At 35.0% G+C, this 16169-nt stretch overlaps 1 protein-coding gene and 1 pseudogene across 1 annotated transcript; both read right to left on the bottom strand.

The window, feature by feature from the left end:
- Positions 1 to 2965: 2965 nt before the first annotated feature.
- Positions 2966 to 9594, bottom strand: LOC120142864 (annotated as a pseudogene).
- Positions 9595 to 13643: 4049 nt separating this feature from the next.
- LOC120142863 (fatty acid amide hydrolase-like) lies at positions 13644 to 14878 on the bottom strand. Its single transcript, XM_039157345.1, has 4 exons — positions 14815 to 14878; positions 14501 to 14562; positions 13812 to 13905; positions 13644 to 13716 (listed from the first exon to the last, which is right to left on the bottom strand). The coding sequence occupies exons 1-4, from the start codon at positions 14876 to 14878 to the stop codon at positions 13652 to 13654; spliced, it is 285 nt and encodes a 94-aa protein (XP_039013276.1). The 3' UTR covers positions 13644 to 13651.
- Positions 14879 to 16169: the final 1291 nt, after the last annotated feature.

Genomic DNA, 16169 nt, shown 5'->3' with positions numbered 1-16169 from the left:
GTAGGTACAATCATGATTCCAATTAGTGCTACCTACATAAGGTCTTCCAATTCTATCTCTCGAATCTACGCCTCATGCTTCCCTCAGTCTTCGCTAAGGGCCTCACCATGAGTATACAAGTACTAAGTCTCTAACCTCATTATCATCCTATAATGCATCAACATGCCAAACACAATGACGATACCAAGTATCGCAGAGACGTCAGTACTATCACTCAATAATAAGTAAGAATCGTGGTGTAGCCCGGGGTCACATAGCATCACTGAACTCACACCTCTTTTTGCTTAATAAAGGTACCTTGGGTAGACCTGGGTCACACAGCATCAACATCTCCCAAGTATCTTAGGCGAGGTCCGGGTCACATAGCATCGATACCTTCCAAGTATCTCATGCGAGGTCTGGGTCACATAGCATCTGCACCTCCTAATACCTTAGGCTATGTCCAGGTCACATAGCATCGACACCTTGCCTGGCTAGTCTACTCCTCTTGAGTACTCGGAATGTGTTTGGGTCACATAGCATCAAAACCACGTTCACCTAGCGACTAAAGTGCATCTTGCACTGACTTGGATATATCCGGATATCCTATGCACTCAAGACGATCTTCTTACTGCTAAAGTTACTCAGGTGTCCTCATCGTTTCCCGAACGACACACAAGGGAATAAGTCTTATGGAATCTTACCTCATAAGGCTTTTATGGTTATCACACAATTAATGTTATTATCTCATTGTTATTATAAGGCTTTCATCTAGAGCTAAGCCTTAACACACGTCAACTGATTTCACAAGGCACCAGGCGAAGTAGCTCGATCATTCGCTACTGAACTTATCGAAGTCAGCTGAGGTCATATCCTCTCCACCTGAGACTATCCCGCTCATCCTCTGGTCCACTGGTTATTATGATATTTGCAGTACACTGACTGATCCACTGGTTAGCCCGATACCTGAATCGGGCTCGTAACTGAGTAACGACACTCCTAACGCTCTTATCATAATTCTCCCAATACCCCTTGAAGTAGTGGAAGGACTTATCCATTTTCGGTTCATTGATAATCTCTAATCACCACGCTCTTCGTCGATATTGAATTTGACATGTTTATCTTACTGCTCATCGGTTATCTCATGTACTGATCCTCAATCCCAACCATCTGTATAAGTCCTCGATTGAAAATACTCTAGTGTATTACGCTTAATATGGTTACACCGGTGTAACCTACTCCTACGAGTGTTTTTAGGTATATTGGGTTATTTATGTCCCTCACTGACTAAGTATTAATTAATACATATCGTCCTTAGATCTTACAAACCTTAAATGGGTCAAAAGAACATTCAACAACACTTAGGACCTTTAATGAATACAAATCCATCCTCTTCATTGAGCAAAACAGAGAAGGGATCGATCCTTTATATCGATGGGTCGATCATTTTCTCCAAGGAATCGATCTTTTTAAAACATATCGATCCTTTCTCTTGAAGGATCGATCCTTTTATGGTTAAAAACTTTGGGATCGATCCCTTTGGTCGAGGGATCAGTCTTTTTTCTGGGAATGGCTTGTTTAAGCTTGGGAATCACTCAAAAATCACCCTAAATGACATGGGTTGGTTTCTAAACTTATTCGAAAGCTTTAGTAAGTTATTTAGGATCATTAGACATCATTTGTAACATCCCAAACACCGAGTTAGTGACCAAATTATAAAATTTTATAATTTAGTGACTAAATTAGATAAATTAAAAAGTTTAAGGACTTAAGTGGAATATATTTGTGTAGGACTTAATAGTAAAGAAGGGTGAATGGAAGAGCAAAATGGTCATTTTACAAGTAAATGAATTAAAAATTTACCATATATATTTTATAAACACGTGGAGCCAAGGAGAAGATGATAAAAACGATTTCCAGAGAACTCTTCATCTTTCTTCCTCCTTCAGACGTAAACCCCATTTAACAAGGTAAGTTTCATATAAGTTGATTATTTATTGAAATTAAGCTTGGTTTAGATTCTTTAGGTAATACTTAAGCTCAAGGAAAGCTTAAGATTTCTTAAAACCAAAAGATGAGGAAGTTATGAAGAATTTAATATAAGAGGTTTCTTAGTGAAATTGTGAAATTGAGTTAGTAAATGGGTTTTGAGATTAAATTTGACTTGTCATCGATTAGATTAAGAAGTATAAAGTGTTAGAAATGAAATTAGAACATGTTGAAAATTTAGTAAAATTCTTGGTTTCAAGATTTATGATGAGATATTAAAGATAATGATGCGTTCTATGGATACACTACTAGAAAAGACCCCTTTAATGACGAGCAATGCACGTCATCTATGAGTGCAGATGTCACCTAAATTCGCGTCATTGAAGCCACCGACATAAATCTCAGATGACGTGCAATTGTGCGTCATAAATCTATGACGCGCATTTATGACACGCATTTATGATGCTCATTTATGATGCACATTTATGACGATCATTGCGCGTCATTGAAGCCCCCGTCATAAATGAAGATGATACACATTTGTGTGTCATATATTTATGACACACATTTATGACTTATATTGCGTGTCATTGAAACCCCCGTCATAAATGAAGATGACACACATTCGTGTGTCGTGATTGTATTTCGTAAATATATATATATATATTGTAGATTGACAAATAATCAAACTAAATCACATTTAATGCCTCATAATACTAAATATAAATCATATTATATATAAGCAATCCATTTGCATACAATATATTCACATTAAGTTATCAAAAATATTGTAATCATATGTCGATACAAAATATCATGGCATAATAAAGTTTGTCAAATAAAAAGTGCACTAGGAACGATCATCAAATTGTACATTGTAGATAAGTTCAATTATTAAGTCAATCAATTTGGAGACATGAGACGTTTGATTTATAACTAGTTATGCAACCTCGAATACAGAGTTCAGAACATTCTCTTTCAAGGAACATAAACTTGTTTATAGCTTGATTGCAGAAGCCAAACGTAGAATTGTAGCTTCACCCCATGGACGACCTATTAGTTGTAAACCTATGAGAAGTCCTTGTTTGTTATAACCAACCTGGAATAAGCATAAGAAGAAAGAAAATGAGTCACAAGTTCTGATAGTTTCATTACAACAGTTTTGGGTATTCTTTACGGTAGAACATGATCAACTCCACCCTTTTAGCCGATTTATGTTTCCAGATCCAGAGAGAACATAAAGTTTAATTAGTTTGGAAAAAGAAACCCAAGCTATAGAGTTACCAGGGGTAGTTTGAATTTGACTCAACAGCTTGTCTTGCTCCCTACTATGCAGTAAGCCATAATCAAATCTAACAAAATGTACGATTGAATTTGGGACCTCAAGTAAGAAGGCTGTGCTCGGACACTAAATTTTCAAATCCAAGAGGCCAAGACTTTCTCAAGCATTCCTTTGCTCAAAGATAGCAAAGGAAACCACTCCAAGGTTTCTTGGATCCTTGACTAAAAATAAGTAGTTCAAGTGAGAAGTTCGAATTCTTAGCAGCAAAAGCTGTATGAAAAACAGATGTTCCTGTAAGTATACCAAACTGGTCTGCTCCATAATAGAATTATTAAATTCGTGTTTTGACCCCTTTCTCTTATTAATTGTTAATTTAATATATAATCAAAGAGGAAAGAAATGCATGTCACTTACAAGGACAGTAAGGGCAAGAAGACCAAGAAAATTACCAGCAATAATGAACCGCATAAGGTAACCTATAAAAAAGTGAACCGCAGTACAAAAGATAAAAAGAGTAACCTCATATGTCACTCTGTATGATGATGTCAAGTTATGTTACTCCAACTAGGGTGCAAGTGTCAAGTATCTGTCCAAAGCAAGTTTTAAGATTTTCAGTGTTTGGAGAATCATCTCCCCATACCCTTGTCTGGATATGCATGTATGGGAGTTGGATATGGTTATTTCAAGAAAAATGAAGAGTTGAAGCAACATGCATGAAAAACCTATAACCTGCATGTCTGACTCTCCTTTTTCCAGAGCACTAGGTGGTATTTTTGGTGCTGCATTCTGTTGTGCCCCCCAAAAAAAAAGAAGAAAAGAGTAATTTAGTGCAAAGGTTACAGAAAGAAATTAAGTGGAACTTAGTGCAAAGATTAGTGCAATAAATGTTATTATATTGTAAATGACATAAACAATACTTGAAAAGGTAATAAATTTTACAACCTCAACCATCTGTTCCTAGGGCAGCAGAACATAGTCCAGAAGCTATAATTGCTGCATGACCAGATGAGGATCCACATGTATATCTTTCGTGTGCGTGAGGGTTTCTGGTTGTTCTATACCCCAATACATTTATAAGTTAAACACACACACACACACATGTATATATGAGATAAGTTTTAGAAATTTGGTGTTTAATTATTCTAGCCATAAAAGATACATACAAACCACTCATAAAACATTACTGAAGTATCATATTGAACAATGTGTCTTTTATACATATGAAGAACTACAAATTTACCGATAATTTGGATTATTTCCGGTTGTGCCCAAGCCAAATTCATGCATGCTGGCCTTTCCAATAAGAATCACACCACAGCTCCACAATCATGAGACACTAACCCCATACTTCTCAACAGACCGAACTCACCTGTCATAAAATATATATATATTCTAGTATGTCTTTCCTGCCACTAAAAAGGGAAAAACAATAGGAAACATACTTTTAGAAAATAATTGCTGAGCTTATTTACCCTAAGTTAGATAAGGAGTGTAATCTATATCATCCTTGATTGCCATGAAAATTCCATCCAAAATTGACAATGGATTTATTGCATGACTCACATAATTTTTTTTATTTTAATTTATTAACTTTCTAATTCTACTATAGATGGGGAATCTTATGGTAACCGTAATATGTGGATGAGAAAGCTTTACAACCAAAATACCTTCTTCAAACATGTGTTGAAGCTGCAACTTACTTTCTTATATCCTCAGCCTTAAATGAGATCAACAATGGTGTTGGGGGCTTATGATAGTTACACCCCTCAATTACTGAGATGATTTGTTCCGCTACCTATAAACCAAATGTAAGAATACTTAGCTAGATGATAAAATCAGTGTTTGGTAAATGAGAAAATAAAAGAAACCAAAAAGAGAGAATTTTCATTATAATTGATTTAGAACAAAAACAATTCTCTAGTATTTAATGGTGACTTAGAAGGTGTCACAAGTTTCGATCTATAAGCATAATCACGAATCATTCAATACCGGAATGATGTAAGCGAATCCCCCCCAGCAACTAGCAGGATCATAATGGGGGAGACACTTTAAGGAAGATCCAACTCGGTCTATAGGTTTTCTTTCTTCATCCACAATGACTACAGAAGGTTCTGCTTCTATTTGATATTACACAAACAATCAGGTAGCTGTGAAAGTTCACAAAATAGTGATATGCATGAAAGTCAATTGGTATGTTTCTTGCTTGGTTCCTCATTTCTCATTCTTAGAGTTATCAAAATAAACCAACAAGTTACCATTAAAAGCATGTCAATGGCAATCTTGGAGCTCCCAAGTTCAGATTTTGTTACTATCAAATTACTATTTCCAAATTACTCATCATGTCAAATTAATGTCCATAGCTTAGACATTGAAACATGGTACACTTATCATCAAAGTATAGAAGTTTCTTCTAAAATCACAATGAAACATATACCAAAACAGTGAAAAAAATGGTAATGGAATAAACCTTGAGGAGGGAATTCAGGTTTAAACATGGGTTTTTTTGGAATCTCAGTTTTCTGCAACATCTGCAAAAACCAAACATGAAAATCACTATTAAAATTTTCTTGATAATAGACTCGTATTTTAAACTGAGTAACAAATATATAGCCAAAACAAAGAGGAAACTTACAAAATAAACAACAACAAGAAGAAGAAGGTCGATTCGTATGTTTAAAGTTGAAAATGCAACTAAACAGAAAACCAAAGAAAATAAATCGTACCGGTATTAGCGAATAAGAGAGTGGGATCATTGTGAGGACGAGGCGGAGGGAGAGACGGTGGCGCGGTGGAAGAGACGACACACAATTAAAAAGTGTACTCTGTGTTTTGTAAATTTTTTGGATTATGACTATTAAATATGACACACATTATTGTAAGTCATAAATCATTCAGATTTTAAGAAACATGACTTTTTTTATGACTCATTTTTTGCAAGTCATAAATTAGCGTGTGTCATCGTTCGTTTGTCATTAAAGGTATATTTTCTTGTAGTGATATAAGATGTTTTGAGTAAGTGTAGTTTAGTTTAATGGCATGAAAGGAGTTCAAAATGAAAGGTTTAGGTAGGTATAGGTAAATTTTCGGGTTAAAGGAGTGAATTCTGGGCAAGTACCGATACAATTTTTAGAAGGGAATTCCAGAACCGGAAAAAGGTATCGATACTGCAGCATAGTATCGATACCACAGTAAGGGAGTAACGGTACCATACCTTGGGTACAGATACTATTTAAAGTAAAAATATGAATTAAGTACCTCTTTTAGCTTAGATTATTATTGATCGATTCATAATGTTTAGAATTCTAATAATCGTATCAAATGCACATTTGAGTAGATATCGAACACAAGCAAGTTCTGAAACAGTCGAAAAGTTAAGATCGGTCGAGAGAAAGAAACCGAGTTATAGGAGTTGATTGGACTAAGTGAGGCTAAGGTGAGTGCATACTATATTATATAGTGTTTTATGGAAATAAGACTTGTGATAAGTCTATTTCCTATGTTGATTTCATGGTTCCATAGTTATAAGCATATAGATGTCATGATTATTATGAGTCCATGCATAAGTGGTATATGTTTATATGTTATGATATATGTTACATGATCTATATGAATTAAGAGAACAAAACATAAGTTACATGATACGATATAAGTAGTTATATGCACATGTGATATATGTTATGAGAAAGGACCTATGGGATTACATGAGAAATGATATGAGTTATATGAGTACTTGTATATGTGATGATTTGGTTGAATATGTGAAACATATAAATGGTAAAGCCCATGTTATATGATATGAGAGTTGTGGGTATAATTGGTATGCCAAGAGTTGAGGGTTCTACGAGGTCCTTCGGGACATATATGTGGTCATTCGGGATAATTCTACGAGGTCCTTCGGGACAATTTTATATGGTACTCAGTGCAAATTTATACGAGTTATGGTGATAGCATTTGTGAACAACCTCAATGCACTCACATACCTCATGTTCTCAGTAATGTACATGGGCTAATAAAAGATATAATATGAAATGATATTGAATAATGTGATAGGTTATGATTATTAAATGCATGTCTATGTATGTTTTTGTTAAAAAGATAGATGATTATTGTCATTTTACTTTAATATTATTGAATTGCATGTTCATGACTTAGGTATTGCTTTATTGTATTATATGCCTCACTAAGTTTATGACTTAACGTGTAAGTGTTTCACACGTAGGTACCAAGAAGCAGGAAGATCAGAGTTAGGCGCTATCAAGGTAGCATATCTTTTAAAGAAGATCAGATCAGAAGTGATTCAAACATTATGTCATTTTGTTATATGAATTATGTTGACATGTAATGAAAGTTTCAATCACATATGCTCTGATCGATTTTGTAAATAATTTTTTATTATATCTATGTAAATTATTTCACTTTTATTTTAATGAAAGTTTAAATTTTCAACAATTTTATAAGAGTAAACGTTTTGAAAAGTCAATGTGACACCTCAGATTCATATCCAACCTCCCTATTTGTAATGGTACAGGAAAAAAATCTAGTACATTAGAATACAAATGCTAAGGAACCTAAAACTCAAAAGCTTGAGGTTTATAATGTTCAAGGGCTAGGAATACTGATGCTAGAATATTTACATCTTCCTTTGATTTGGTCGGTTGTTGTATATAGGCCAATTACCTAGCTTCATTAAATCACGAGGAAACATAATTGGAAGTTGCATGCGATAGAGCCTTTCTACAGAAATTAGATGGGTACTGTTGAACTCCTATAGCTGGATATGCTTGCAAAGACGAGGATGACAGTTGCATATTTAAAGGACTTGTAGCTTCTCTTGATAAAACTTGGTACGTCCATACACTTGGAATATTTCCCCGATTTCTCTTTTATCTTCTGTCTACTGAGAATACCATCATTTGTTTATAAGAATATGTATGTTGCAGTTCCTGAAACATCAAGGAAGGGCTCATATATCTTCAAAGACATGGTTTCGACGGGGAAGGATGTCGGTGAAGAACTTCTTTCTAGAGCGGGTCCAGGCTTCTTTGATTCTTGAGTACTTTATGAATAATCAAGGGTTTGGGTTCATTCATTTTCCTGAGCTTTATTGGTTACAATATATGGATAGGTAGCATTTTCATTCTTTCCAAGCTCAGCCATGTAGATTTTTCCTACAATTACCATTTACATGTTGAAACAGAAGATCCAAATTGGCACCCTTTTCTTTTCCAAGTTTAACACTTGCTTTTGGGTGCATCATGAGAGTGGTCATGTAATTCATGGGTTCATTTTAACACAATATAACTTGATTTTGGCTTGTGAACTTCAATTGCCATCTTCTGCCAATTCAATATGGATTGTTTCCTTATGTACCATGTATATCGATGTGTTTTGGTTTTACAATGCTTGCATGGATGCGGAGGATACGCAGTCTCAGGTCTGAGAGTCCGAAACATATATTTTAGGTGCTCCTGTGTTTTGGTTTGGAATGATTCTTGCCTACAAATGTATCTGACAAAGATATTGATCAAGAAGTATTTTTGAAATTCTGTTGTACTCTAGTTGGTTAGGAAACTTGGTCATCATCTCGGAAACGAATGTTTTGGATTTTTTTCTGGCCTGGTTGGTTTATCGATGATGTATTTATTACACTCTATTGGTATGGTTGATGCTTCACCATAATGTCTTTTTGGGGGATTTTCAGGTTGCTTGTCCAATATTTTTGTGTTTGAAATTGGTCGATGTTTGATAATCATTTCTCAAGAACCTCTTCAATCTACAAAATTTAATACAATTACAGATATCAATGTAATTACTTCTCGGGAGCCATCTCTAATCTATCGGTTTTCAAAATAATTACGAACTTTGATACAATCATCACTTGGAAACCGGAGCTTCATGCAAGACGAAGTCAGTTCTCATAAAAATTTCATGAGCAATTATGTCACATGCAAGACAAAAAATAGTCTACGTTAACCAGAGATTCGTTTTTAAGGGCTCGGGAGTCGGCTACACGTGAGGAAGGGTAAGTTACCCCACACGCCCAAACTTGATACCTTGTCACTTATTCGTTGTCGTAATGGTAGAATTTTTAAATTTGAGTCGAAACTTAAAATATGATCATTTTATTGAACAACAACTAATTTATTTCGAATTGCTTTTTGTTTATAAAAGAACTTTCACTATTTCGAGAAGAGATAACGGGATCGTACATCCTCCAATGGAAACTTTATCCTATCTCTCTCTTCTCTATACAAGAATGTTCCCTTTCTTATTTAGAACCATACATTGAACTTGACTCGAATATAAATGTAGTCAAATAAATGACGTACCAGAAACATAGGCATTGTCGTTATTAATAAAATAATGATTTAATTATTGTTTTTTTATCAAAACATACTCAATTTATCTCAAGTTCGCTTTTCGCTCGAATTTCGTCTTCAATCGTGCTACTTCCAACAAATTGTACATTTTACGCCCATTCTACGACAAGTGTTCTTGAAATATGAAAGGACTACAAAATATAAACAACATAACAAGTACTAAATATGTAATTAACCCAAAAAATCTCATATTCAAACCAAAGGTTGTGACTAAATTAAATACATAATTAAATATTTGAAGTTTAATATCAATCTCAATCAGAACAAATCAGAATAGAAGAGATAACACCCTGAATAGCAAAAAGTACATCAGCCAATGAGCAAATCAAATAGAAGAGATAACAACCTGTTTTGCCAATAACCATCTATCATTTTCGTCAAGATATTAAATTGTGATATACTATCATAATATACAACAATTATATAACGATAACGGTATTACCTAAATCGTTGTTGTATGATCGCGAATCACTATACTCTCAACAACTATAATATCATCTGTTATAATCACACATATAAACTAAAATACGACCACAACCGTAATTTAATCCTGATTTTTGTATCACATTTCTTCTCCGAAACACTCTTACACTCATCATGTCTTGTGTGCATGGAACAAGTTAAAAATAGTAAAAACTAGAGGTCCATGGATAGTTCATAGAACCCCAAAATGGTGGAATGGTGACCATTACCGATTCCTCTCCGATGACGACCGATAAAAGAATAAGCAAAGGGAGAGCCATGGAGAGTCAAGCTACGGACCTGCCAACGGAAAATCCGAAGGCTGAGCTTATAAAGCAGTATAATCGCTAATCTAGAGAAGCATATGAATTTCATACACATAAGCATGCTTAAGACAGATACTAAGTAGTAGGTACAAGCATGATTCCAATTAGTGCTACCTACGTAAGGTCTTCCATTCTATCTCTCGAATCTACGCCTCATACTTCCCTTAGTCTTCGCTAAGGGCCTCGCCATGAGTATACAAGTACTAAGTCTAACCTCATTATCATCCTATATGCATCAACATGCCAAACACAATGACGATACCCAATATCGCAGAGACGTCTATACTATCACTCACAATAAGTAAGAATCGTGGTGTAGCCCGGGGTCACATAGCATCACGAAACTCACACCTCTGTTTGCTTAATAAATGTACCTTGGGTAGACCTGGGTCACACAACATCAACATCTCCCAAGTATCTTAGGCGAGGTCCGGGTCACATAGCATCGATACCTTCCAAGTATCTCAGGCGAGGTCCGGGTCACATAGCATCTGCACCTCCTAATACCTTAGGCTATGTCCGGGTCACATAGCATCGACACCTTGCCTGGCTAGTCTACTCCTCTGAGTACTCGGAATGTGTTTGGGTCACATAGCATCAAAACCACGTTCAACTAGCGACTAAAGTGCATCTTGCACTGACTTGGATATATTCGGATATCCTATGCACACATTACGATCTTCCTACTGCTAAAGTTACTAAGGTCCTCATCGTTTCCCGAACGACACACAAGGGAATAAGTCTTATGGAATCTTACCTCATAAGGCTTTTATGGTTATCACACAATTAATATTATTATATCTCATTGTTATTATAGGCTTTCATCTAGAGCTAAGCCTTAACACACGTCAACTGATTTCACACGGCACCAGGCGAAGTAGCTCGATCATTCTCTACTGAACTTATCAAAGTCAGCTGAGGTCATATCCTCTCCACCTGAGACTATCCCGCTCATCCTCTCGCTAGGATGTTATTGGAGGGGTATTATTTATTTTATGGTATTTTACTCATTTCTACCTCCAGAGAGGTATCTAAGCATTTCACACTTTCCCGGTGATTATGATATTTGCAGTACACTGACTGATCCACTAGTTAGCCCGATACCTGAATCGGGCTCGTAACTAAGTAACAACACTCCTAACGCTCTTATCATAATTCTCCCAATACCCCTTGAAGTAGTGGAACGACTTATCCATTTTCGGTTCATTGATAATCTCTAACCACCACGCTATTCGTCGATATTGACTTTGACATGTTTATCTTACTGCTCATCGGTTATCTCATGTACTGATCCTCAATCCCAACCATTTGTATAAGTTCTCGATTGAAAATACTCTAGTGTATTACGCTTAATATGGATACACCCGGTGTAACCTACTCCTACGAGTGTTTTTAGGTATTGGGTTATTTATATCCCTCACTGACGATCTTACAAACCTTAAATGGGTCAAAAGAACATTCAACAACACTTAGGACCTTTGAATACAAATCCATCCTCTTCATCGAGCAAACAGAGAAGGGATCGATCCTTTATATCGATGGGTCGATCATTTTCTCTAAGGGATCGATCTTTTTGAAAACAGATCAATCCTTTCTCTTGAAGGATCGATCCTTTATGGTTAGAAACTTTGGGATCGATCCCTTTGGTCGAGGGATCGGTCTTTTTTCTGGGAATGACTTGTTTAAGCTTGGGAATCTCTCAAAAATCACCCTAAATGACATGGGTTGGTTTCTAAACTTATTCAAATGCTTTAGTAAGTTATTTAGGATCATTAGACATCATTTGTAACATCCCAAACACCGGGTCAGTGACCAAATTGTAAAATTTTACAATTTAGTGACTAAATTAGATAAATTAAAAAGTTTAGGGACTTAAGTGGAATATATTTGTGTAGGACTTAATAGTAAAGAAGGGTGAATGGAAGCAAAATGGTCATTTTGCAAGTAAATGAATTAAAAATTTACCATATATATTTTATAAACACGTGGAGCCAAGGAGAAGATGAAAAGATTTTCAGAGAACTCTTCATCTTTCTTCCTCCTTCAGTCGTAAACCCCATTTAACAAGGTGAGTTTCATATAAGTTGATTATTTATTGAAATTAAGCTTGGTTTAGATTCTTTAGGTAAATCTTAAGCTCAAGGAAAGCTTAAGATTTCTTAAAACCAAAAGATGATGAAGTTATGAAGAATTTAATATAAGAGGTTTTTTAGTGAAATTGTGAAATGGAGTTAGTAAATGGGTTTTGAGATTAAATTTTGACTTGTTATTGGTTAGATTAAGAAGTATAAAGTGTTAGAAATGAAATTAGAATATGTTGAAAATTTAGTAAAATTCTTAGTTTCAAGATTTATGATATTAAGATGATGATGCGTTATGGATACACTACTAGAAAAAACCCCTTTAATGACGCGCAATGCGCATCTATGAGTGCAGATGTCACCCAAATTCGTGTTATTGAAGCCACCGACATAAATCTCAGATGACGTGCAATTGTGCGTCATAAATCTATGACGCATTTATGACACACATTTATGATGCTCATTATGATGCACATTTATGACGATCATTGCGCGTCATTGAAGCCCCCGTCATAAATGATGACACACATTTGTGTCATATTTATGACTTATATTGCATGTCATTGAATCCCCCGTCATAAATGAAGATGACACACATTCGTGTGTCGTGATTGTATTTCGTAAATTATATATATATATATATTTTAGATTGACAAATAATCAAACTAAATCGCATTTAATGCCTCATAATACTAAATATACATCATATTATATATAAGCAATCCATTTGCATACAATATATTCACATTAAGTTATCAAAAATATTGTAATCATATGTCGATACAAAATATCATGGCATAATAAAGTTTGTCAAATAAAAGTGCACTAGGAACGATCATCAAATTGTACATTGCAAATAAGTTCAATTATCAAGTCAATATTTTTTATCAAGAAAATTTGCAATTTGATCATAGAGAAAGGAAAGGCGCTCAAAATGAACATGTCCGCTGATATTATGGAAATCAAAGTGAATATATCTGCAATATCACAGGTTATTGCATAAAAATAACAAAAACAAAGGCATGGTTTGCCAGAATAGCAGACATAGCTTATTCATACATCAAATAGATAACGATGTTAGAGACGCATCGTTATTGGTGATTCTGAAGAGACAACATAAGGATCTGCAATATACATAGTCCATGAAGGCTGTTACTTGGCCTTTGAGATGTCATAGAATGAAGCAGGTGTCTTCCTGGATTTGATACAAAGTTCCTGGAAACATAAGACATTTGATTTATAACTAGTTATGCAACCTCGAATACAGAGTTCAGAACATTCTCTTTCAAGGAACATAAACTTGTTTATAGCTCGATTGCAGAAGCCAAACGTAGAATTGTAGCTTCACCCCATGGACGACCTATTAGTTGTAAACCTATGGGAAGTCCTTGTTTGTTATAACCAACCTGGAATAAGCATAAGAAGAAGAAAATGAGCCACAAGTTCTGATAGTTTCATTACAACAGTTTTGGGTATTCTTTACGGTAGAACAGGATCAACTCTACCCTTTTAGCCGATTTATGTTTCCAGGTCCAGAGAGAACATTAAGTTTAATTAGTTTGGAAAAAGAAACCCAAGCTATAGAGTTACCAGGGGTAGTTTGAATTTAACTCAACAACTTGTCTTGCTCCCTACTATGTAGCAAGCCATAATCAAATCTAACAAAATGTACGATTAAATTTGGGACCTTAAGTAAGAAGGCTATGCTCGGACACTAAATTTTCAAATCCAAGAGGCCAAGACTTTCTCAAGCATTCCTTTGCTCAAGGATAGCAAAGGAAACCACTCCAAGGTTTCTTGGATCATTGACTAAAATAAGTAGTTCAAGTGAGAAGTTCGAATTCTTAGCAGCAAAAGCTATATGAAAAACAGATGTTCCTGTAAGTATACCAAATTGGTCTGCTCCATAATAAAATTATTAAATTCGTTTTTTGACCCCTTTCTCTTACCAATTGTTAATTTAATATATAATCAAAGAGGAAAGAAATGCATGTCACTTACAACGACAGTAAGGGCAAGAAGACCAAGAAGATTACCAGCAATAATGAACCGCATAAGGTAACCTATAAAAAAGTGAACCGCAGTATAAAAGATAAAAAGAGTAAGCTCATATGTCACTCTGTATGATGATGTCAAGTTATGTTACTCCAAATAGGGTGCGAGTGTCAAGTATGAGTATGTGTCCAAAGCAAGTTTTAAGATTTTTAGTGTTTGGAGAATCATCTCCCCATACCCTTGTATGGATATGCATGTATGGGAGTTGGATATGGTTATTTCAAGAAAAATGAAGAGTTGAAGCAACATGCATGAAAAACCTATAACCTGCATGTCTGACTCTCCTTTTTCCAGAGCACTAGGTGGTATTTTTGGTGCTGTCATGTTTTGTGCCCCCCAAAACAAAGAAGAAATAGTAATTTAGTGCAAAGATTACTGAAAGAAATTAAGTGTAACTTAGTGCAAAGGTTACAGAAGAAATTAAATGGAACTTAGTGCAAAGATTAGTGCAATAAATGTTATTATATTGTAAATGACATAAACAATACTTGAAAAGGTAATAAATTTTACAACCTCAACCATCTGTTCCTAGGGTAGAACATAGTCCAGAAGCTACAATTGTTGCATGAGCAGATGAGGATCCACATGTATATCTTTCGTGTGCATGAGGGTTTCTGGTTGTTCTATACCCCAATACATTTACAAGTTAAACACACACACACACATGTATATATGAGATAAGTTTTAGAAATTTGGTGTTTAATTATACTAGCCATAAAAGATACATACAAACCACTCATAAAACATTACTGAAGTATCATATTGAACAATGTGTCTTTTATACATATGAAGAACTACAAATTTACCCATAATTTGGATTGTTTCCGGTTGTACCCAAGCCAAATTCATGCATGCTGGCCTTTCCAATAAGAATCACACCACAGCTCCGCAATCTTGAGACACTAACCCCATACTTCTCAACAGACCGAACTCACCTGTCATAAAATATATATATTCTAGTCTGTCTTTCCTGACACTAAAAAGGGAAAAACAATAGGAAACATTCTTTTAGAAAATAATTGCTGAGCTTATTTACCCTAAGTTGGATAAGAAGTGCAATCTATATCATCCTTGATTGCCATGAAAATTCCATCCAAAATTGACAATGGATTTATTGCATGACTCACATAATTTTTTTTATTTTAATTTATTGACTTTCTAATTCTACTATAGATGGGGAATCTTATGGTAACCGTAATATGTGGATGAGAAAGCTTTACAACCAAAATACCTTCTTCAAACATGTTGAAGCTACAACTTACTTTCTTATATCCTCGGCCTTAAATGAGATCAACAATGGTGTTGGGGGCTTATGATAGTTACACCCCTCAATTACTGAGATGATTTGTTCCGCTACCTATAAACCAAATGTAAGAATACTTAGCTAGATGATAAATTAGTGTTTGGTAACTGAGAAAATAAAAGAAACCAAAAAGAGAGAATTTTCATTATAATTGATTTAGAACAAAAATAATTCTTTAGCATTTAATAGTGACTTAGAAGGTGTCACAAGTTTCGATCTATAATTATAATCACGAATCATCCAATACCGGAATTATGTAAGCGAATCCCCACTCAACTAGCAGGATCATAATGGGGGAGACATTTTAAGGCA

This window comes from Hibiscus syriacus, unplaced genomic scaffold, assembly GCF_006381635.1.
Source record: "Hibiscus syriacus cultivar Baekdansim isolate YM2019G1 unplaced genomic scaffold, ASM638163v2 tig00110831_pilon, whole genome shotgun sequence".
NCBI classification, from domain to species: domain Eukaryota; kingdom Viridiplantae; phylum Streptophyta; class Magnoliopsida; order Malvales; family Malvaceae; genus Hibiscus; species Hibiscus syriacus.
The sequence above is the reverse complement of the archived record's forward strand: the minus strand, read 5'-3'. Positions and strand labels throughout refer to the sequence as shown.

What these genes read in the sequence shown, in the direction of transcription:
- LOC120142863 (XM_039157345.1), bottom strand. Translation starts at nt 14,878, where the DNA reads ATGACAGCACCAAAAATACCACCTAGTGCTCTGGAAAAAGGAGAGTCA. An exon ending in GTCAGACATGCAGGTTATAG is followed by an intron (nt 14,563 to 14,814) that starts GTTTTTCATGCA and finishes ACTTTTTTATAG; the next exon opens with GTTACCTTATGCGGTTCATT. An exon ending in TTCTTGCCCTTACTGTCGTT is followed by an intron (nt 13,906 to 14,500) that starts GTAAGTGACATG and finishes TGCTTATTCCAG; the next exon opens with GTTGGTTATAACAAACAAGG.